Source organism: Schistocerca nitens, chromosome 10 (assembly GCF_023898315.1).
Source record: "Schistocerca nitens isolate TAMUIC-IGC-003100 chromosome 10, iqSchNite1.1, whole genome shotgun sequence".
Classification (NCBI taxonomy): domain Eukaryota; kingdom Metazoa; phylum Arthropoda; class Insecta; order Orthoptera; family Acrididae; genus Schistocerca; species Schistocerca nitens.
In genome coordinates, this window is record NC_064623.1 from 168,652,662 (window position 1) to 168,678,418 (window position 25,757).

Sequence of the window (25,757 nt, forward strand, 5' to 3'; positions counted from 1 at the left end):
TCCTGGGGTCAGATACTTCACATGATCACACTGACAGAACCACAGGCACATAGACACAGGCAACAGAGCATGCACAATGTCGGCACTAGTACAGTGTATATCCACATTTCGCAGCAATGCAGGCTGCTATTCTCCCATGGAGACGATCGTAGAGATGCTGGATGTAGTCCTGTGGAACGGCTTGCCATGCCATTTCCACCTGGCGCCTCAGTTGGACCAGCGTTCGTGCTGGACGTGCAGACCGCGTGAGACGACGCTTCATCCAGTCCCAAACATGCTCAATGGGGGACAGATCCGGAGATCTTGCTGGCCAGGGTAGTTGACTTACACCTTCTAGAGCACGTTGGGTGGCACGGGATACATGCGGACGTGCATTGTCCTGTTGGAACAGCAAGTTCCCTTGCCGGTCTAGGAATGGTAGAACGATGGGTTCGATGACGGTTTGGATGTACCGTGCACTATTCAGTGTCCCCTCGACGATCACCAGTGGTGTACGGCCAGTGTAGGAGATCGCTCCCCACACCATGATGCCGGGTGTTGGCCCTGTGTGCCTCGGTCGTATGCAGTCCTGATTGTGGCGCTCACCTGCACGGCGCCAAACACGCATACGACCATCATTGGCACCAAGGCAGAAGCGACTCTCATCGCTGAAGACGACACGTCTCCATTCGTCCCTCCATTCACGCCTGTCGCGACACCACTGGAGGCGGGCTGCACGATGTTGGGGCGTGAGCGGAAGACGGCCTAACGGTGTGCGGGACCGTAGCCCAGCTTCATGGAGACGGTTGCGAATGGTCCTCGCCGATACCCCAGGAGCAACAGTGTCCCTAATTTGCTGGGAAGTGGCGGTGCGGTCCCCTACGGCACTGCGTAGGATCCTACGGTCTTGGCGTGCATCCGTGCGTCGCTGCGGTCCGGTCCCAGGTCGACGGGCACGTGCACCTTCCGCCGACCACTGGCGACAACATCGATGTACTGTGGAGACCTCACGCCCCACGTGTTGAGCAATTCGGCGGTACGTCCACCCGGCCTCCCGCATGCCCACTATACGCCCTCGCTCAAAGTCCGTCAACTGCACATACGGTTCACGTCCACGCTGTCGCGGCATGTTACCAGTGTTAAAGACTGCGATGCAGCTCCGTATGCCACGGCAAACTGGCTGACACTGACGGCGGCGGTGCACAAATGCTGCGCAGCTAGCGCCATTCGACGGCCAACACCGCGGGTCCTGGTGTGTCCGCTGTGCCGTGCGTGTGATCATTGCTTGTACAGCCCTCTCGCAGTGTTCAGAGCAAGTATGGTGGGTCTGACACACCGGTGTCAATGTGTTCTTTTTTCCATTTCCAGGAGTGTATAATGGTGGCTCCGCCCACTTCTGACGGCATGATGTCATTACTAACCAATGAGTTATAAGTCGAATAACAACGTAAAATTTCATAGTTAAAAGAACATTGTCAAGAAATTAAAAAAAATGTTCAGATGTTTGTGAAATCTTATGGGACTTAACTGCTAAGAAAAAAAAACACTAAACTTAGCTTATTAACAGCTATTGTCTATTAAGAGGCGTTAAAAATATTTAAATATGTAAGATAAATGAACTTCGGTTTGGCAGCACATGGGTTGCCCTTTCAAGGCCTGTTGCTGAACAATTTGGAACTACTGGTTGCCATGGTGAAGTTGGACGCCGTTCCAAAGATGTGGCAGCAAGCTTCTTTCCACTGAAGTAGTTGTAAAGTCGATAGGCGAACTAGTGGTTGCCATGGTGAGGACAAACGCCAGTGCAAAGATGTAGCAGAAGGCTTCTTTCTAACGAAGTGGAATGGCGAAGACTGTCACGTCAGACGATGTATTATTGCGCAGCAACATGTCTTTATTGAAACGATTTTAGGGAGTAGGCTGCACTAATCTTTAGCTAACATCTATACTAGATGCTGCACAAATACGATACGAAGTAGTTGTCCATATTTATGAAATATTGTCTATGAAGTTCGTATGGAGATTGTATTTTTTTATTATTTTTTAATTACATGCGACAATTTTTAAAAGGCATTGGTATTCCTCGAGTTGTATGCCAGTCTTATAAACAAATAAAAATAATAAAAAGTGGAAGGAATTTAAAATTATAATACTATGAGCCGTAAAAATGATGTGAATTAGCAATATGCAGTCTAAAAGCATCAAACATTCTAAAACAGATAGTCAGTCATAAAATAATGTTTGGTGAAATAAAATTACAAAGTAAATATGAAATATTTCTTAAAGTCTTAATAATTTTAAAAAACAAAGGACAGAAGAGTGAACATACTAAAGCAGATCATCGAAAAGCTCAATGTCAAGTTGTTCGTTTAAAACAGATAATGGATTACTTTTGTGAAGTGAAAAGATTTCAGTTTCTTCCGCAAATTGCTGCAGATTTCAACGCTGGGCCATCAACAAGTGTCAGCGTGCGAACCATTCAACTAAACATCATCGACATGGGATTTCGGAGCTGAAGGCTCACTCTCGTATACCCTTGATGCTTGCACGACATAAAGCTTTACGCCCGTCAAAATCGTCGTTGGACTGTTGATAACTGGAAACATGTTACATAGTCGTACGAGTCTCGTTTCAAACTCTATCGAGCGGATGGACGTGTACGAGCATGGAGACAACCTCATGAATCCATGGACCCTGCATGTCAGTAAGGGACTGTTCAAGCTGGTGGAGGCTCTGTAATGGTACGAGGCGTGTGCAGTTGGAGTGATATGGGACGCCTCATACGTCTAGATACGACTCTGACACGTGACGCGTGCGTCAGCATCCTGTCTGATCACCTGCATCCATTCATGTGCATTGTGCATTCCGACGGGCTTGGGCAATTCCAGCAGGATAATGCGATACCCCACACGCCCAGAATTGCTACAGAGTGTTTTCAGGAACAGTGGTCTGAGTTCAAACACTTCCGCCGTCCTCCAAACTCCCCAGATACTAATATTATTGACCACATCTGGGATGCCTTGAAACGGGCTGTTCAGAAGAGACCTCCACCCGCCTCACCCCTCGTACTCTTACGAATTTATGGACAGCCCTGCAGGATTCATAGTGTCAGTTCCCGCCAGCACTACTTCAGACATTAATCGAGTCCTTGGAACGTCCTGTTGCGGCACTTCAGCGTGCTCGCGGGGGCCTTACACGATATTAGGCAAGTGTACCAGTTTCTTTGGCTGTTTAGTAGAGTACAAGATAATAAGATTCGTGTATCTAATGGGGCAACACACAGTGGAGGCAGGGTCGCAGCAGTGAGGGCAGTAGAGACACGCAGGCCAGCTTATGTGCGAGACACTGTTTACCAGCATTGGCATGCCAGGTGGCCGACCCGCTACTCTGGCAGAATCTAAGCACACTCAGCTCAGCAAAGGACTTGAAAGAGCAGTTGAACGGAATGGACAGTGCCTTGAAAGGAGGATATAATATGAAAATCAACAACAGCAAAACGAGGATAACGGAATGTGAGCGGACGATTTGGATGGTATTCGGTTAATGAAAAGGGGACATACAGTTCAAGGTTTATTTCCCTAAAACAGTTAATTGTAATCAAGTACACTATGGCTTACAAATTACAGTGACACAAACAATCAAACTGCTATGTGAGGTGATAAAATTGTGAAATGTGAACAGAGAAACTTATTTGTGTCGTTTGAATCACTGCCAAAAAAACTGTTTACAATTTGATACTTTAACAAATAATCGTTGCGTATTAAACTACATACTTTCACCTAACAGAGTTAAATTTTGAAATGTGAAGCAGAAATGTATAATTTACAATTAAATTTTCAGTTGAAGTTACTCCTTCCTGTACCTTCTTTAAAAGAGTGATAAAATTTCCAACAGGTATTGTTGTGTCTAGACAAGACAGCCTAGACACAATGAGAGGAAGCCGAAAGGCACGCGCTTAAACTCACGCAGGCTGGCGTGAGGTCTGAAACAGGATACGTAATGAATGCTATAAAGAAAAGTACGTAGCTTCTGGAATACTTAACTTTAATCCACATTTGTAGAACATCGCTCTTGATGATACATTAATAGAATCTCAATATCAATTGAATACGGCGCCTTGCTAGGTCGTAGCAAATGTAGCTGAAGGCTATGCTAACTATCGTCTCGACAAATGAGAGCGTAATTTGTCAGTGAACCATTGCTATGAACGTCGGCTGTAAAACTGGGGCGAGTGCCAGGACGTCTCTCTAGACCTGCCGTGTGGTGGCGCTCGGTCTGCTATCACTGACAGTGGCGACACGCGGGTCCGACGTATACTACCGGACCGCGGCCGATTTAAAAGCTACCACCTAGCAAGTGTGGTGTCTGGCGGTGACACCACAGGTATCTCAATTAAAAATGCCCTAAAATCCTTAACACAACAACACGTACATGACTAAATATATGTACGGCAAAGCACAACATCAACAGCGCAAAACACATTGAAACTCTCGCCAACATGGGCCGCTTGCCGGTCAAAACAGCAGCGGGCAAACTTACATAGGTAATAACACAGGCCCCCTGGCAGTCTTGCCAAAATTAGTTTACACGAACGAGGAAGAAGGGGGGGGGGGGACACAATAAATACCATACGGAAGTGCACTTGCCAAACCTACTACTAAAAATACAGTATAAAAGGCTCTCAATTAATGACAAATCCGGGACCGGCCCGGCAATTTGCACCTGAGCGCTAGTAGCCAAAATAAGGTTGACAGATACCAAGGTCTGACATCATCTTAGGGCTAACTGGCACAACAAATAAATAAGAGTAAAAGAACAAGCAAATGGCAATGCCCAAGAATTTAAATAGGATTAAGTACACACGAGGCTAAAATCAATTACTAGCACCTTGGACATCGTCTTAGGGTTAATTGACACTACAAATAAATGAAGGTAAAAGAACAGACAAATGACAATGCCCAGCAATTTAAATAAAAATAAGTACGCACAAGGCTAAAAGCAATTGCTAGCAACTTAACAAGCACACATAAAAATATCAGACTGCTGCAACATCGCAATCGGAACAGGCGCGCGCGCAGTCCCCAGCAAGCCAGAAAACCAGTAACACACACTCCAGCAACCGAACCAGCCTGACCACAGTAATTTCAACTCAGAATGAGTGCGCGTGAGCACACCAGGTCCACGCAAAACACACACTGCCGAGCCGAGCGCGCGGCCCCCCGCGAAAAACGCTCCAGAGGGCAGCAGCCGCCTCAGTGCCTGCGCAGGCCGAACCAGACGGAAACAGAAATACAAGTCGCTATCGATAGTGCCGGATACGCAACGCGCCAGAGAAATGGCACAGAATGTAGTCGAATTAAGTCGGGTGATGCTGAGGGAATTAGATTAGTAAATGAGACACTTAAAGTAGTAAAGGAGTTTTGCTATTTGGGGAGCAAAATAACTGATGATGGTCGAAGTAGAGAGGATATAAAATGTAGACTGGCAATGGCAAGGAAAGTGTTTCTGAAGAAGAGAAATTTGTTAACATCGAGTATAGGAGTATAGATTTAAGTGTCAGGGAGTCGTTTCTGAAAGTATTTGTATGGAGTGTAGCCATGTATGGAAGTGAAACATGGACGATAAATAGTTTAGACAAGAAAAGAATGAAAGCTTTTGAAATGTGGTGCTACAGAAGAATGCTGTAGATGGGTAGATCACATAACTAATGAGGAGGTATTGAATAGAATTTGGGAGAAGAGGTGTTTGTGGTACAACTTGACAAGAAGAAGGGATCAGTTGGTAGGAAATGTTCTGAGGCATCAGGGGATCACAAATTTAGCATTGGAGGGCAGCGTTGAGGGTAAAAACCGTAGAGGGAGACTAAGCAGATTCAGAAGGATGTAGGTTGCAGTAAGTACTGGGAGATGAAGAAGCTTGCACAGGATAGAGTAGCATAAAGAGCTGCATCAAACCAGTCTTAGGACTGAAGACCACAACAACAACAACAACAGCAACAATGTCAGCTACCCTGTGATCTTTCTCAAACAATGTTACGTAAAATATTCGGTGAATAATTTTTATCCTATCGTAGCTCATAACAAAAGTCATGGGATATTCCTAATAATATGTCTGGCTTCCTCTTGTTCGGCATAGTTTAGCAACACGACGTGACATGGACTCTACAAGTCGTTGGAAGTCCCCTGCGGAAATACTGAGCCAGCTGCCTCTAGAGCCATCCATAATTTCCAAAGTATTGCCGAAATAGTATGTTGACGAATTGCTCTATCGATTACGTCCCAAAAAATGATCGATAGGATTCATGTAGGGCGATATGGGCAGCCAAATTTTTCGCTTCGATTGTCTAAAATGTTCTTCAAACCAGTCACAAACAATTCTGGCCTGGTGACTTGACTCATAGTTTGGGCTGCAGATGGTCTCCAAACAGCCGAACATAATCATTTCCAGTCAACGATCGGTTCCGTTCGACCAGATGATCCAATAAATTCCTTGTAAACACAACCAACACCATTATGGAACCACCACCAGTTCGCACAGTACCTTGTTGGCACCTTAGGTCGACGGCTTCGTGGTCTCTCCACCACACCTGAACCCTAATACCAGTTCTTAGCAACAGAGTTCGTGTCTCGTCTTACCAGGCCACTGTTTTCTGGTCGTCTAGGATCGAACTGATATGGTCACTAGTCCAGGTGAGGCACTGCAGGCGATGTCAGCTGTCGGAAGAGACACTCGCGTTGATCGCTGTTGCCACAGCCCATTTACGTGAAATTTCGCCCCACTGTCGCAACGGATATGTCGGTCGTACGTCCCAAACTGATTTCTTCCGTTATTCCCTTTATTGTTGGTTGCCTGTTAGCACGGGAATCTCTGCGCTAATGCTCGGTCGTTAAGTGAAGGCTGTTCATGGTCAGAGGTAATCCTGAAATTTGGTATTCTTGGGCACATTCTTGACACTGTGGGTTTAGGAATATTGAATTCCCTATCATTTTCCGAAATGAAATGTCCCACTCCACATTCAGAGTCTGTTAATTCTCGTCGTGTGGTCATAATAACGTCGGAAACCTTTTCACAAGCCGTGCGGTCTGAGACGCCTTGTCACGGTCCGCGCGGCTCCCTCCGTCCGAGGTTCGAGTCCTCCCTCGGGCATGGGTGCGTGTGTTGTCCTTAGCGTAAGTTAGTTTAGGTAGTGCGTAAGCTTAGGGACCGATGACCTTAGCAGTTTGGTCCCATCATACCTTACCACAAATTTCCAATTTTACTTTTCACATGAAACGTCCGAGTACAAATGACACATCAGCCAATGCACTGAACCTTTCATACGAGTGCATTTTGTACGCGATACTAACGCCATCTGTATACGTGCAACTCGCTATGCCGCGTCTTCTCTCAGCTCAGTGTTTATCAGCTTTATAACGAACAGTCTATCTTTTCGTTAACGGTTATAAGTAGGCTGTTTAGGTTTTTATGTTGGTAACGTCACCTAGCGCTCTGTATGTAAATCACTGGCTGTGCTGTGTGCAGTCTGTGACTGGTTGGCATTGTTGGAATATTGTAGTGTTGGGCAGTTGGATGTGAACAGCGCGTAGCGTTGCGCAGTTGGAGGTGAGCCGCCAGCAGTGGTGGATGTGGGGAGTGAGATGGCGGAGTTTTGAGAGCGGATGATCTGGATGTGTGTCCATTAGATGTCATGAACTGATATATATATATATATATATATATATATATATATATATATATATATATATATATATATATATATATACGGTCCAAATGACGCCAACGTCCACGTATCGTCTCATGCGCCAGAGTTTACACCTCTATCCATACAAAATTCAAACGCGGCAACCCCTCAGCGCCGCTACTATTGCTGCACGAGAGACATTCGCTAACGATATAGTGCACAGGATTAATGACGGCGATATGCATGTGGGCAGCATTTGGTTTACTGACGAAGCTTATTTTTACCTGGACGGCTTCGTCAATAAACAGAACTGGCGCATATGGGGAACCGAAAAGCCCCATGTTGCAATCCCATCGTCCCTGCATCCTCAAAAAGTACTGGTCTGGGCCGCCATTTCTTCCAAAGGAATCATTGGCCCATTTTTCAGATCCGAAACGATTACTGCATCACGCTATCTGGACATTCTTCGTGAATTTGTGGCGGTACAAACTGCCTTAGACGACACTGCGAACACCTCGTGGTTTATGCAAGATGGTGCCCGGCCACATCGCACGGCCGACGTCTTTAATTTCCTGAATGAATATTTCGATGATCGTGTGATTGCTCTGGGCTATCCGAAACATACAGGAGGCGGCGTGGATTGGCCTCCCTATTCGCCAAACATGAACCGCTGTGACTTCTTTCTGTGGGGACACTTGAAAGACCAGGTGTACCGCCAGAATCCAGAAACAATTGAACAGCTGAAGCAGTACATCTCATCTGCATGTGAAGCCATTCCGCCAGACACGTTGTCAAAGGTTTCGGGTAATTTCGTTCAGAGACTACGCCATATTATTGCTACGCATGGTGGATATGTGGAAAATATCGTACTATAGAGTTTCCCAGACCGCAGCGCCATCTGTTGTTGAAAATTGTAACTACTGTAATTTCGAAAGTTTGTCTGCCTGAAAATGTACTGTTGTCCCAAGCATATTGCAACAAACGGTGTATTTCTATCGCTGCTCGTTTAGTTTTTATTGCCGTTTCAAATATACCGGTCATTTTTGAAACACCCTGTTATATATATATATATATATATATATATATATATATATATATATATATATATATATATATATAAATTACTTTTGAACGCTATTAAGGTAAATACATTGTTTGTTCTCTATCAAAATCTTTCATTTGCTAACTATGCCTATCAGTAGTTAGTGCCTTCAGTAGTTAGAATCTTTTATTCAGCTGGCAGTATTGGCGCTCGCTGTACTGCAGTAGTTCGAGTAACGAAGATTTTTGTGAGGTAAGTGATTCATGAAAGGTATAGGTATTGTCAGTCAGGGCCATTATTTTGTAGGGATTATTGAAAGTCAGATTGCGTTGCGATAAAAATATTGTGTCTCTGTTTAGTGTTGATCAGAATAAATAAAGAGAGAAATGTCTGAGTACGTTTAGTTCTGCTCAGTTGTTTGAAAATCAAATAACGTAAGGGGTTTATCAGCAAAATCATTCATAAATTTTTCTAAGGGGACGTTTCACGGTCATAGTTTTTGTGATATTTAGAAATTACGTACTTCCCATCACAATATTCCAGTGGTTTACAATGAAAAATAGGAGTCGCTGTGAATTTACGTGTGGCGCATATTATACTTTGCTATATATGGAATGTAGCCGAAACATCGAATTTTTCTTTAAACTTGGAAGGAGTTCAATAGTTACCTCCAACCTCGAGAAAATGTATTTCATATGGGGTCTTTCAAAAATAGTTTTATTAATTTTGGGTACAGGTTCCTTACAGGTTCAGACGAACGCATGTCCAAAAATCCTTCGTTTTCAAGTTATTAACGAAGTTTCACTTTCAAAAGCTTTTCAGATACAACCCAAACATTTCTCTGATCTATGTACACGTTTGATTCATTGTATTCTACGTGGCACTGTGTTGCCACGGAAACGTATATATTTTTTAAGTCTTCTGTCTCCCGTGACCACTCCCATCAAACATGGCAGGATATTCATTTCGTAAGCAGATAGACATGATTTTTATGTATGGCCATATGAATGATAATGCAGGCGAGGCTTCGTGGCTATATCACACGGCATTTCCATCCCAAAGGCGGCCGAGCCATCCAACCTTTGGTGGTGTGTATCGTCATGTTGCTGAGATAGAATCCATACCACCCCACATTGTTGGCTGAGAAAGATCACGTGTTGCTTGTGGGTCGGACCAGAAAGAGCACTCCAAAGGTTGTCGCAGAAGACCCACGTATCGAGGCAAGAGAAGCGACCCTGGCATGTAGTACACCTCCAAGTTCAGCATGAAGGATACTTCGTGGCATTCACTTCAGAACTGTTCTAGAGATTCGACAGGCAGTAGACCGCTCCCTTCGCACCGTCAACAGAACAGGCTCTGCTAACGGCATACTACGCCTTCCACATCGCTGGCAACGCGTTCTACACAACGCTGGTGACTACTTTGAAGGACAGTAACAGGTGCAAGGATGAAACTCTTTTGTATTGGTTGTGAATAAATAGTTGCCACTATTTACGTTCCAACCCTCGTACGAATATAAATCCGTCCAGGCGATAGCAGAGCCACCTGGCGACGCTGCTAGTCAGACACACGGACGGTGCATGTACCCTACTGGCCATTAAAATTGCTACACCAACAAGAAATGCGGATTATAAACGGGTATTCATTGAACAAATATATTAGACTACAACTGACATGTTATTACATTTTCACGTAATTTGGGAGCATAGAACCTGAGAAATCAGTACCCAGAACAACCACCTCTGGCCGTAGTAACGGCCTTGATACGCCTGGGCATTGAGCCAAACAGAGTTTGGATGGCGCGTACAGGTGCAGCTGCCCATGCAGCTTAACACGATACCACAGTTCATCAAGAGTAGTGACTGGCGTATTGTGACAAGCCAGTTGCTCGGCGACCATTGACCAGACGTTTTCAATTGGTGAGAGATCTGGAGAATGTACTGGCCAGGGTAGCAGTCGAACATTTTCTATATCCAGAAAGGCCCGTACAGGACTTGCAACATGCGGTCGTGCATTATCCTGCTGAAATGTAGGGTTCGCAGGGATCGAATGAAGGGTAGAGCCACGGGTCGTAACACATCTAAAATGTAACGTCCACTGTTCAAAGTGCCGTCAATGAGAACAAGAGGTGACCGAGACGTGTAACCAATGGCACCCCATACCATCACGCCGGGTGATACGCCAGTATGGCGATGGCGAATACACGCTTCCAATGTGCGTTCCACCCGATGTCGCCAAACACGGATGCGACCATCATGATGCTGTAAACAGAACCTGGATTCATCCGAAAAATGACGTTTTGCCATTCGTGCACCCAGGTTCGTCGTTGAGTACACCATCGCAGGCGCTCCTGTCTGTGATGCAACGTCAAGGGTAACCGCAGCCATGGTCTCCGAGCTGATAGTCCATGCTCCTGCAAACGTCGCCGAACTGTTCGTGCAGATGGTTGTTGTCTTGCAAACGTCCCCATCTGTTGACCCAGGGACCGAGACGTAGCTGCACGATCCGTTACAGCCATGCAGATAAGATGCCTGTCATCTCGAATGCTAGTGATACGAGGCCGTTGGGAGCCAGCACGGCGTTCCGTATTACTCTCCTGAACCCACCGATTCCATATTCTGCTAACAGTCATTGGATGTCGACCAACGCGAGTAGCAATGTCGCGATACAATAAACCGCGATCGCAATAGGCTACAGTCCGAACTTTATCAAAGTCGGAAACGTGATGGTACGCATTTCTCCTCCTTACACGAGGCATCACAACAACGTTTCACCAGGCAACGCCGGTCAACTGCTGTTTGTGTATGAGAAATCGGTTGGAAACTTTCGTGATGTCAGCACGTTGTAGATGTCGCCACCGGCGCCCACCTTGTATGAATGCTCAGAATAGCATATCATTTGCATATCACAGCATCTTCTTCTTGTCGGTTAAATTTCGCGTCTGTGGAACGTCATCTTCGTGGTGTAGCAATTTTAATGGCCGGGGAGCATTTGGGAAACTGCAGCGTGAATTGGAGTGGCAATCATTAAAAAATCAAAGGCGTTTTTCGTTGCGATGGGACCTTCTCATGAAATTTCAATCACCAGTTTTCTCCTCCGATTGTGAAAACATTCTGTTGTCACCCACCTATATGGGGAGAAATAATCATCATGATAAAATAAGAGAAATCAGGGCTCCCACAGAAAAATTTAAGTGCTCGTTTTTCCCGCGTGCCGTTCGAGAGTGGAACGGTAGAGAGACAGCTTGAAGGTGGTTCATTGAACCCTCTGCCAGGAACTTTATTGTGAATAGCAGAGTAATCACGTAGATGTAGATTTAAATGTAGACTCTCCGGGTGTTCGAGGAGTGTTGTGATGAGTGTCTTCAACACGTGGTGAAACAAAGATGGAATCACGTCCTGGGAGTATCGTACACTGGTTGTACTTTCTTGACCATCATGATTCCCGATGGCAGTGGTATTTTTCAAGACAAAGCGCCATGTCACAAGCCCAGGAATGTGACGTAGAGGCTCGAGGAACACAGTGGCTAGTTCCAATTGATGCGCTGGCCGCCAACTCGCCAGATCTGGACCCGATCGAAGACATCTGGGATGTGATTGAACGTGGTGTCAGAGCTCATTACCACTGTTCCCGGAATTTATTAGGTGACTTGTGCGTGAAGATGTGGTGCCAACTCCCTCCAGAGACCTACCAAAGCCTCATTGCTTCCACGCCACGACGCGTCGCCGCTGCTATCCGTGCCAGAGTTGGACATACCGCCTATTAGGTAGATGGTCATAATGTTCTGGTCTGGCTGATAAGTGTAGACGTTACTCGTAACTGATAATGCTTCCTCAAACGAAAACTGTTAACACTTCAGTTGCAATTTTGGGTCGAGCGAAGCGTCCGGTCCCACCCGTCGGCTTTGACCCGTGACGTAGGTGACGTTTTGATGCGATCGGTGGTGCTCTCTGGTGGTTGTTAGGTGATGTTTTTGGTTTAGTTTGCGAGTGTGGCGTCGTGTGTGAATTTTGGTACATTGCTTTTTTTATGTCTTTGGTGGGTATGGATATGACTGACAGGGTCAACAGTTTTCGCTTGTCGGCTGTGAAGAAATGAGGCTTACTTAAAGTCGTGGCGCCTCGGGCCAGGGACGGCTGTATGTGGAGATGTCGTAAGGCTAACAGGTCAAGGAAAGTGTGCGATCCCAATTTATGGGATCGGGAGCTGCTGTTGAGCTATATAGGTCAAGCGAAGTGTCCGATTCCAGATTATATTGTGTTTGGTGGTATTTGGGGAGTTTTGTGATGTCGGTTTTTTTCGTCGTTTTGCGTGGTTTTGTATGGGGGTGCTCTCTCAACTGTGATGCTGTGAACACACTGTAAGGAATGTGTCAAACTCTCCATTACATTGAAAACAATATATCCAACTTGATATTGTGTAAGCACCCAGATATCGATAGTAACAGTCCCATTAAGTTCCGGGTGTGCAGCCGGAAGAAATCTCCTTCTTCTTCTAATATTTCGGCTGTATACCGTCCATCCATCTTCAGAGTGAGTCGCAAGACTGCCGCTCGCTTCGTCACTTTATACTCGTGTACCGCGCGACTGCGCATGCGACCACAGATGCAAATGCGCCAGAGACGTTGGTCGGCGGCAGAGACGTGCATAATGCGCGAGTTGTATCTACGACTCCGCAGTCGATCTGTGTTGGCATATCGATATATAATTGTGAGCTGCACTGTCTTTGTGAGTTAATTACAACAAGTGCCAGATTCCATGATTTATCAAGATTGAAACCACTATCTTTATTAATTAAATTCGTCACCAAGCGAATTTCAATTGCCTCCTTCACTATCGAGTCCCAAAAGGATGATGTAGTTGCCAAAATTTCGACGTTGTAATACAATATACTGTGACCATTATCAATACAGTGCTCTGCCACTGCCGACTTGTTATGTTGTAAAAGTCGTGTGTACCTCCGGTGTTCCGTACATCTTTCTTGGACAGTACGATAATAACAATCTGAGGGCGAAATATGGGGAGCGCGCTTGTAAGCATTGTTGTGATACGAGGTGTGTCTGCGAGAGTGGAAGTAGTATTGTCGGTCGAGAACTGGAGACAGAAGACTGTCACGCTGCCCTCACGTCGGTGATGGCAGATCTTACCACACTCAAAGCCTGATTTCGTTTATATGCCCAGGAGAGATTTATTTGGCTTAACTACGCTTGAAGATGTAATTCAAGATAAAATTCACAAGCACAGCGTAAAGTGCAATTTCAGGGTTAGGCTCGTGATTGTTAGTCCGAGTTTGCAATAATACCATGTTTTGCTTGTCTGTTAAGGAAGCCTTTTTATCCTCCAAATAATAATAATTGATCTCCACATCTAATTAATAAATATGATGCGATTATTAAATGTTAATGTAACTTTGAAACTGAAATAATTTGTTAATCTGGCACTCAGCTATTATTGATACCTATATCATTATTATTGTCATTGTCTATAATTACACTCCTGGAAATGGAAAAAAGAACACATTGACACCGGTGTGTCAGACCCACCATACTTGCTCCGGACACTGCGAGAGGGCTGTACAAGCAATGATCACACGCACGGCAATTGAAATAAGAACACCGTGAATTCATTGTCCCGGGAAGGGGAAACTTTATTGACACATTCCTGGGGTCAGATACATCACATGATCACACTGACAGAACCACAGGCACATAGACACAGGCAACAGAGCATGCACAATGTCGGCACTAGTACAGTGTATATCCACCTTTCGCAGCAATGCAGGCTGCTATTCTCCCATGGAGACGATCGTAGAGATGCTGGATGTAGTCCTGTGGAACGGCTTGCCATGCCATTTCCACCTGGCGCCTCAGTTGGACCAGCGTTCGTGCTGGACGTGCAGACCGCGTGAGACGACGCTTCATCCAGTCCCAAACATGCTCAATGGGGGACAGATCCGGAGATCTTGCTGGCCAGGGTAGTTGACTTACACCTTCTAGAGCACGTTGGGTGGCACGGGATACATGCGGAGGTGCAGTGTCCTGTTGGAACAGCAAGTTCCCTTGCCGGTCTAGGAATGGTAGAACGATGGGTTCGATGACGGTTTGGATGTACCGTGCACTATTCAGTGTCCCCTCGACGATCACCACTGGTGTACGGCCAGTGTAGGAGATCGCTCCCCACACCATGATGCCGGGTGTTGGCCCTGTGTGCCTCGGTCGTATGCAGTCCTGATTGTGGCGCTCACCTGCACGGCGCCAAACACGCATACGACCATCATTGGCACCAAGGCAGAAGCGACTCTCATCGCTGAAGACGACACGTCTCCATTCGTCCCTCCATTCACGCCTGTCGCGACACCACTGGAGGCGGGCTGCACGATGTTGGGGCGTGAGCGGAAGACGGCCTAACGGTGTGCGGGACCGTAGCCCAGCTTCATGGAGACGGTTGCGAATGGTCCTCGCCGATACCCCAGGAGCAACAGTGTCCCTAATTTGCTGGGAAGTGGCGGTGCGGTCCCCTACGGCACTGCGTAGGATCCTACGGTCTTGGCGTGCATCCGTGCGTCGCTGCGGTCCGGTCCCAGGTCGACGGGCACGTGCACCTTCCGCCGACCACTGGCGACAACATCGATGTACTGTGGAGACCTCACGCCCCACGTGTTGAGCAATTCGGCGGTACGTCCACCCGGCCTCCCGCATGCCCACTATACGCCCTCGCTCAAAGTCCGTCAACTGCACATACGGTTCACGTCCACGCTGTCGCGGCATGCTACCAGTGTTAAAGACTGCGATGGAGCTCCGTATGCCACGGCAAACTGGCTGACACTGACGGCGGCGGTGCACAAATGCTGCGCAGCTAGCGCCATTCGACGGCCAACACCGCGGTTCCTGGTGTGTCCGCTGTGCCGTGCGTGTGATCATTGCTTGTACAGCCCTCTCGCAGTGTCCGGAGCAAGTATGGTGGGTCTGACACACCGGTGTCAATGTGTTCTTTTTTCCATTTCCAGGAGTGTATTAGGGTATGCAGATGATCTAAACATCATTAGCGATAGGAAAGAATCTGTAACAGCAAATGCGAATGCGTTAATCAAGGCTAGTGAAGATGTAGGTCTAAGGATAAGTGAAGACAAAACTAAATACCTGGTCACTACTAGAAGGCCAACAGCAGTAGATCAGGAAATGTTAAGAGTTGGAGACATGCACTTTGAAAAAGTGAACAAATTAAGTATGTAGGCGTGGACATCACTTCGAGAAATGAGATTGAATCCGAACTGAAGAAGAGATTACGGGCGGGAAATGCGTGCTACTTCTCACTGAATAGATTACTTTCATCACGGATATTGTCTAGGATTTTAAAGATTAGAATATACAGAACTATTATTCTACCAGTTATGCTGTATTGGTGTGAGACTTGGTTTCTCACTGTGCAAAATGAAAAGCCGTTTAGAGTATTTGAAAACAAAATTTTGAGGAAAATTTTCAGAGCAAAAAGGGATGACATTAGCGGTGAGTGGCGAAAACTGCATAACGAAGAGGTTCACGAACTCTATTCAAGCCCTGACATAATCAGTATTATTAAATCACGTAGACTGCGATGGGCGGGTCACGTAGCTCGAATGGATGAGGGCAGGGCAGCGCGCAGAGTACTGGTAGGACACCTAGAGGGAAAACGTCCTGTGGGGAGACCGAGGCGTAGATGGGAGGACAATGTGAAGGCTGATTTGAGGAGCCTAGGTATTGGAGGTGAGTGGAAGGAAATAGCCGAAGACAGGGACAGGTGGCGAAAATACGTTGCTGCGGTAATGGACTCTCGAGTCCGGTATGACCAGTGAGTGTGAGTGAAATAAGTAGTGAGAAAGCTTGTGCAAATGTTAGTTTTAAATTTTTCATGTAGCCATCTGTTGACGGCTTAAATGGCAGTGAAACTGACACTCACACTACACGCACACAGTGTTATGCAAGTTAGATTCCGTTTACTGATAGCTCAGGTTGCTTATCAAGTCCAGTTTCACTGACGAACATAGGTTTATTGATTGTAGCTACGTTACATATTTGTTGTATAAACGTTACAACACTGACGATTTTCGCAATCCTGCCAACTACTGTCGAAGTCATTATCACTGATGAATTAAAAATATTTTTGAAGAGATTCATTCCTTGACTCTGCACAGGAATAGGAACGGAAAGATACTGGCTGTTTTTCGTTCAGAGAAGTGTCAGTAACGAGTTCTGGGTAATGCATAAATTTAATTGCAACGTTAAACTGTGCTTCTTTTGTCAAAACAAAAGAAATTCAAATAACTTAATAATTGTAGGCAAGACAGTCAGTTCTTGATCAGACTACGCTGTGGGGGAAAGTAGCTGGTGAAATAAGAATTGCAACAATATCAGTGAAGAAATTACACATTTATTTTTACACATGACTTGTCCTCAGTTCCTCGTTTAATTAACCACTGTTTCAGAATTCTGCAGCAACTGCAACTGGTCTAAGATCTTACGTGAGTTGACATTTTGTAAACCCCGCTGTTTTTCCGCAAAATAAGCAAATTTTAACATGGGAACGAGAAATATAGGTTTTACTCAGAATTTGCCAGTGATGATCTTCTCTGAAGAAAAATGCAAAAGAAATTCTGAGGCAGATAAATCGCTCCATCTGTTGCAATTTCCACAGAATCCTGTAACGCAGTGTATTTTCAATAGTGAAGAGTGAGGACTGAAACTTGCCGAAGAATTTGATTTCTATATCTCAGTGATCTGAGTAATATGAAAATAATTCTCTACCCACAATGCTGCAGCTTGTTGTTCCTATCTCCATTCAAAGTGAATTCCCGAACTCTTTCACCTCAAATATCTTTCGATATGTTAAATATGTGACCAATTTTTCAGTCTGATGATTAGCTGCAGGCGGCTCATAAAATTAACTAATCGTATTTTAAGTGATACTATTATGCTCCTTTTTGGCACCAGAATAGTAACTCTTGTTGAGACAATATATATCATAGTTCCTAATCTGTGTTTACCTTGACGACTTTCTGAATCCTGTCGACTACTCGTCAAGCGGAAATCAGATTATCAGTATCTTCGATGAATCAGAAGATATTTCGGATGAATAAGTTTAGTCGTCCAGTTATAGGATCAAAAATATGGTGTGCTATTTGATGTGATTTTTTTTCCACATTTCTCAGATCATTCAGGTGCATAAGGAAATAATTTGGCATGTTTGAAGTACCACCTGTTCGTTGTTACAAGGTCCACTCATATTAACGTGACCACCGCCTATGTTCGACGGCAACGTGCAGTAACCACTCACAGATGGCAGGTGGCAGCACTAGAAATGGAGGGTATATAGCATGCTGTAGGGGAGACGTGGAAAACAGTGCAGTCGTTGTGGTAATGCGGAAATGGAACGATTTATCTGACATCCAAAAAAGGGCATGATCATTTGCTTTCAACCACGCGGGGTAGCCGCGTGGTCTCAGGCGCCTTGCCATGGTACGGACGGCTCCCCCCCCCCCCCCCGGCGGAGGTTCGAGTCCTCCCTCGGCCATGGGTGAGTGTCTTGTCCTTAGCGTAAGTTAGATAAAGTTAGAGTAAGTAGTGTGTAAACCTAGGGACAGAGCTACATCTACATACATACTCCACAATCCACCATACGGTGCGTGGCGGAGGGTATCTCGTACCACAACTAGTATCTTCTCTCCCTGTTCCACTCCTAAACAGAACTAGGGAAAAATGACTGCCTATATGCCTCTGTACGAGCCCTAATCTCTCTTATCTTATCTTTGTGGTCTTTCCGCGAAATGTAAGTTGGCGGCAGTAAAATTGTACTGCAGTCAGCCTCAAATTCTGGTTCTCTAAATTTCCTCAGTAGCGATTCGCGAAAAGAACGCCTCCTTTCCTCTAGAGACTCCCACCCGAGTTCCTGAAGCATTTCCGTAACACTCGCGTGATGATCAAACCTACCAGTAACGAATCTAGCAACCCGCCTCTGAATTGCTTCTAAGTCCTCCCTCAAGCCGACCTGATAGAGACCCCAAACGCTCGAGCAGTACTCGAGAATAGGTCGCACCAGCGTTCTATAAGCGGTCTCCTTTACAGGTGACCCACATCTTCCCAAAATTCTACCAATGAACCGAAGACGACTATCCGCCTTCCCCACAACTGCCACTACATGCTTGTCCCACTTCATATCGCTCTTCAGTGTTACGCCCAAATATTTAATCGACGTGACTGTGTCAAGCGCTACACTACTAATGCAGTATTCAAACATTACAGGATTCTTTTTCCTGTTCATCTGCATTAATTACATTTATCTATATTTAGAGTTAGCTGCCATTCTTTACACCAATCACAAATCCTGTCCAAGTCATCTTGTATCCTCCTACAATCACTCAACGACGACACCTTCCCGTACACCACAGCATCATCAGCAAACAGCCGCACATTGCTATCCACCCTATCCAAAAGATCATTTATGTAGATAGAAAACAACAGCGGACCTACCACACTTCCCTGGGGCACTCCAGATGATACCCTCACCTCCGATGAACACTCACCATCGAGGACAACATATTGGGTTCTATTACTTAAGATGTCTTCGAGCCACTCACATACTTGGGAACCAATCCCATATGTTCGTACCTTAGTTAGGAGTCTGCGGTGGGGCACCGAGTCAAACGCTTTCGCAAGATATCATGTGAAAAAAGGGCGAAATGCGTTTCCCAGGAGCGATGCTTTCTAAAGCCTTGCTGATGCATGGACAGCAACTTCTCTGTCTCAAGGAAATTCGTTATATTCGAACTGAGAATATGTTCGAAATTCCTGCAACAAACCGATGTTAAGGATATTGGTCTGTAATTTTGAGGATCCGTCCTTCTACCCTTCTTATATACAGGCGTCACCTGCGCTTTTTTTCCATTCACTAGGAACTTTACGTTGGGCATGAGATTCGCGATAAATGCAAGCTAAGTAAGGAGCCAATGCAGTAGAGTACTCTCTGTAAAACCAAATTGGAATCCCATCAGGACCTGGCATTTACTTGTTTTCAACCCATCCCATTCAGCTGCTTCACAACCCCAGGGATGTCTATCACTATGTCCTCCATACGGGAATCTGTACGAGACTCAAACGGCGGTATGTTCGTACGATCCTCCTGCGTGAAAGATTTCTCAAATGCTACATTTAAAATTTCAGCTTTCGTTTTGCCGTCTTCCGTTGCCAGGCCAGACTGAAGAGTGTGTGACTGGATGGAAGCCTTCGACCTGCTTACCGATTTTACGATTCCCTTGCTGAACCCAATCTCACCACTTTCATGAGTGATGATGAAATGATGAGGAGAACACAAACACCCAGCCATCTCCAGGCAGGTGAAAATCCCTGACCCTGACGCGAATCGAAACCGGGACTGATTTGTCATAGGAATGGGTTACTTCCTGAAACATCTTTATTGTAGAATAAGATTTTCACTCTGCAGCGGAGTGTGCGCTGATATGAAATTTCCTGTTTGCCGGACCGAGACTCGAACTCGGGACCTTTGCCTTTCGCGGACAAGTGCTCTACGAACTGAGCTACCCAAGCACGACTGACGCCCCGTCCTCACAGCTTTGCTTCTTGCAGTATCTCGTCTTCCACCTTCCAAACTTTACAGAAGCTCTCCCGCGAACCTTGCAGAACTAGCACTCCTGGAAGTAAGGATATTCCGGAGACATGGCTTAGCCACAGCCTGGGGGATGTTTCCAGAATGAGAAGCTGTGAGGAGGAGTCATGAGTCGTGCTTGGTAGAGCACTTACCACGAGTTCGAGTCTCGGTCCGGCAAACAGTTTTAATCTTCCAGGAAGTTTCATCTTCTATTGTAGGCTCACTTTAAGACTTGATTTGCGAACTTCTTATGTCTGACACACTAATGGTGATTTATCGTGTTACAGATGACTTACCGCTCGTTCGAAGAGGATGATGAATGTCGCCAGGTAGATCATCCATTGCACCACCGGCAGTTGCAGAACCAGCAAACGCACGCGCTTAACGTTGCCCCTGAAAGTAGAAAGAAGTGTGTTTGTTCTCACAAAGTTTCCTTGGACGGTTTGGTTGCAAGTGGAAAACTGTTATTTGTAGCACAGTGAAAGAAGTAAGGTAGCCTCCAACTTGCACCACATCGGTGGCTTGCTAAATTCGTATGTAGACGTATTTGTATATTCAATTACGCTGAGCTAAATTTTATTACTTCCTTGTGGAGTAAAAACAAATATCTCTCTTATCCTAAAAGGTAAGAGGAAAGTTGTGAGACATTATTGAACGGAAATTTTCTAACGATGTCTTCAGTACACTGGATTTAAGAGCTTCTATAGACCAACTAGCATTGGCATCTATTCTCCTGAAGGACTAATACGATATGAAAATAATTTGGATCTCACGCCATGTGGGATTATGTTAATGGCTAAGTTTATGGTCCTCAAATGCCGACCGATGTGGCTGAGCGGTTCTAGGCGCTTCAGTCTGGAACCGCTCTACCGCTACGGTCGCAGGTTCGAATCCTGCCTCGGGAATGGATGTGAGTGATGTCCTTAGGTTAGTTAGGTTTAAGTAGTTCTAAGTTCTAGGGGACTTATGACCGCAGCAGTTGAGTCCCATAGTGCTCAGAGCCATTTGAACCATTTTTTGATCAAAAAGTCAGTATAAATTTGAAAACGGAATAATCACAGAATAATGTAGATAGAGAGGTACAAATTGACACACATGCTTGGAATGACATGGGGTTTTATTAGAACCAAAAAAAAGTTTCACAAAATGTCCGACAGATGGAAATGCGTGATTCTGGTTTTGTAACTGCTACGGTGACGGGTGAGAGGTACGCCGATGTGTTGCACAATCGCATCATCCCCAGCCTGACTGATGAACACCTGCTGGAACGTACGATGTTAATGCAGGATGGCGCTCCACCCCCATATTGCTAGATGCGTGAAAGATCTCTCGCGCGCGTCGTTTGGTGATGATCGTGTGCTCAGCCGCCACCTTCCTCATGCTTGGCCTCCCACGTCCCTAGACTACAATCCTTGCGATTATTGGCTTTGAGGATACCTGAAGCCGCAAGTGTATCGTGATCGACCGACATCTCTAGGAATGCTGAAAGACAACATCCGACGCCAATGCCTCACCATAACTCCGGACATGCTTTACAATGTTGTTCACAACATTATTCCTCGACTACAGCTATTGTTGGGGAATGATGGTGGACGTATTGAGCATTTGCATTTCCTGTAAAGAACATTATCTTTGCTTTGTCTTACTTTGTAATGCTGATTATTGCTATTCTGATCAGATGAGGCGCCATCTGTCGGACATTTTTTGAACTTTTTTTTTGGTTCTAATAAAATCCCATGTCATTCCAAGCATGTGTGTCAATTTGTACCTCTCTATCAACATTACTCCGTGATTTATTCAGTTTTCAAATTTATATTGACTTTTTGATCACCCGGTATTTAGTTATGGCACATGGGGTACTTGATGGCAATTTGTGATGCAAGGGACGATTTACACAGAAGGTACTAATGTAACTTTGCATATTATTTAGAGCAGTGCGCCAACACCTCGAATGCGGACCAATGTCCCGTATGCCCACAGTACATCATCAGACCATTGACGGTCATGTCCGTTTCAAGATTACTGGTATGTCCACAATAGTACCATCAGATTTGGTCGCTCTAGCGACGACGTCTTGTTCTGGTTCCAAAAAAAATGGTTCAAATGGCTCTGAGCACTATGGGACTTAACTTCTGAGGTCATCAGTCCCCTAGAACTTAGAACTACTTAAACCTAACTAACCTAAGGACACCACACACATCCATGCCCGAGGCAGGATTCGAACCTGCGACCGTAGAGGTCGCGCTGTTCCAGACTGTAGCGCCTAGAACCGCTCGGCCACTCCGGCCGACGTTCTGGTTCCACAACGGTTTCATCCACCAGCTGGTTCATATACCACCAGAGGAAAAAATCCAGTCATGTGAAGATAGATGACACGGCTGGTCAGACCGCAGATCCACCTCAGCTGATCCATCATGGCTCTCAGATAATCCGTCAGAGGAATGTTGAAATGGGCTGGCGGCCCATCGTCCTGGAAGTACATCCTTTGTCTAACAATCACAGTTCTTTCCACAAAGATGCGTTAGCGTCAAGAAGCAAGTAGTCGATCTAGAGAGATGACAGAATGTGAAAACCGAGCAGAGAGGCACTCGGAGCCCCGGATTCATCATTATTATTGATCCGACGTGCGACTGGTGCTTCAGTGACCATAAGGACCATTAGTAGGTGGCTCACAGAAAGATGGCTAAACGCACGACGCCCCTTGCGCCGACTACCAATGACTTCTGTACAACAATCAGTCCGTTTGAGGTGGTGCCGGGCACATTCGGTCTGCAATCTCATCGACTGAAATAGAATTGTCTTCATTGATGAGTCCTGCTTCGAATTGAGCCGCAATGACCAGCGAAGACTTGTCTGGAGACGCCTCACACGGAGGTGGGATACCAACCTGAATGTCGCCCAACAACCAGCAGTGTTGGTCTCGAGTGTCATTCCATTTGATACCAGGACCCTTTTGGTTGCCATCCGCAGAGCCCTTACAGCACAGTGGTACGTCGACGACGCTCTACGTCCCGTTTTGTTGCCCTTCATGGAAAGCCATCCTGGGCTTACACTTCTGTCAAATAATGCCCGTCCACACACAGAAAGAGTTTCTAATGCTTGTCTTCGTGCTTGCCAAACCCTATATTGGTCATCGAGGTCGCTGGATCTCTCTCCAGTTGAGAACGTTTGGAACATTATTGGCAGAACCTTCTGACCAGCTTGGGATTGTGACGATATAACGCGCAAATCGGATAGAATGTGGTACGATATGCCTCAGGAGGGCTGCAACAACTCTGTCAATCAATTCCAAGTCCAATATACTGCTACTGACTTTCTCAATTTGTGAAGCTCTCTCTCTTGAATAAATCATCCAGTTTTTCTGATACTGTAATTATTTGTTTGTCTCTGTACGTACTTAGATCTGCCGATTTCCGTCTCATTCGGATAATTTATTCATGGTGCACCTTTTTTTCCCCCTTAGAGTTTATAAAGGGTGTAAATTTTAAGTTGACAAACCAGAATAACTCGAAAAATAAACTTCACATGAAAAAATGTGTAGAATCCAAAGCTGGTTATTTTCGGGGTGGAGATCTGCTGGTGCTAAAAGTAGCCCGCCACCCCATTCTTTTGCTGCAGAATCACATTCTACATAAAAAACTACGTACATTTTGTCTTAAACATTTGTTTTGATTCTTGGTAGTTGGCGCTGTGATTCAAGAAAATCCATGTTCTCATTTTTGCGTGGAAAATGGTTGTGGATCAATAAAAAATACTCATTTACTTCGTAAATTTTGATTCGCTAAAAGTAAAACTCTCCCTCTCTCCCCATAGGGTGGGGTTTGAGAGAGGGAGGAATTAGAGTTCTACAAATGTTGACCCAAATATTAATTTCTTCCGCAGATTCGGATAAGTTTTGTTTGCTTGGGTCAACATTTGTAAAATTCTAATTCCTCTCTCGCAAGCCCCACCCTATGGGGAGAGAGGATCAAAATTTTGTTTGGTTGATGTTTTTAGCGCTGGTATCAACGGAGATATTAAAGTAAGTACGCTTTCTTAACTGGCATCGTATACTTCTTATAACTGAATTCGATAGCTCTTGAATAGAGATTTATAGTGATGTAGGGTTTGTTAATGTTGACGTTGAAACCGATAGTAAAAAAGTTCGAGAAATATCCTAGAATCCGAGAGCACGGTGGCCGGAATCGGCATTTGCGGTGCAAACACCTCAAATCACAACTCTCGTGCTACGCTGTGTCAGAATGTCAACACATGCGCCTGTTTTCTTGTCTGCACTGCAGCCCGCTCATTTCTGCCCCAACATTCGTTGCCTGCAGACATGTACACCAGTGAGGAGAAGCTGGCTATACTACTTTTATATGGAGAATGTGAAAGGAATGCCGTAAAAACAGTACAGCGGTTGTAACACTCCCTTATAATTTTGGGTATCCGCTCGTTCGCGGATCTGAATAGCAGCCCAAATTAAGTAATTAATTAATATGACCGTGTACCTAATGGGGCTGGCGATCGGATTGGACTGCTCAGGAGATGTTACATTCCATATTGTCCTTCGCAAATACGGTAATAATGTACTGTTTGGTGGTAAGGAGGACAACAAAAAATGGCTCTGAGCACTATGGGAGTCAACTGCTGAGGTCATTAGTCCCCTAGAACTTAGAACTAGTTAAACCTAACTAACCTAAGGACATCACAAACATCCATGCCCGAGGCAGGATTCGAACCTGCGACCGTAGCGGTCTTGCGGTTCCAGACTGCAGCGCCTTTAACCGCACGGCCACGTCGGCCGGCGAGGACAACAAACACAGCTTCACAAATAAGACCTATATTCTTAGCAAAAGCACAAAAATAAGGAGACAGCCACTGCCTTCGTCAATACACTGTTAATAACGGCTAATCTCAGCACAGGTTTCTTTCGCTATTCATCCTCGTCACACGCAAAATCCAATCACTGTAATCCAACACTGCAATCCAAATAATGCCGGCGCGGTAGACGCGGAATCTCAATAACGGCACATAATATCACTGAAATCACTTTGTTAATTAAACTTTCTCACTTTCCCGTATAATACTAACACAAAGGGGTTAAACCGCGGCGATGGCCACTCCCTTTGTCGGTAATTTGCATTATTTCAACTGCTGGCTTCTGCACAGCTCTCTGCCCGCCTCGCGGGAAACTCCCAACCCAGCACTGCCTGAACTGACTCTCGCTCTCGCGACCCAACACACTATCGATAGTTGCCCTGTCGACCTGTGCTGATGCAAACTAAGTAGTAAGGGCCTGCGGACCCCTTACACGGTGTAGGGATATCTATCCGGATCGCCAGTGTCCAAAGCGCCAGTCAACTGCGCGAATTATTAAGGCGTTAGTGCGAACAGGCTGTTTGAACGTGAGAAAGAGGACAAGAAGGAGGACTGCAACTGA

At 45.5% G+C, this 25,757-nt stretch overlaps 1 protein-coding gene across 1 annotated transcript in view; it reads right to left on the reverse strand.

Moving 5' to 3' along the window:
- LOC126210385 (organic solute transporter alpha-like protein) overlaps nt 1-25,757 on the reverse strand; it is a 48,705-nt gene that overhangs the window by 13,833 nt on the left and 9,115 nt on the right. Inside the window, exon 3 of the mRNA XM_049939615.1 lies at nt 20,632-20,728. Coding sequence (XP_049795572.1) covers nt 20,632-20,728 — 97 coding nt within the window. The remainder of the gene's footprint in view (nt 1-20,631; nt 20,729-25,757) is intronic.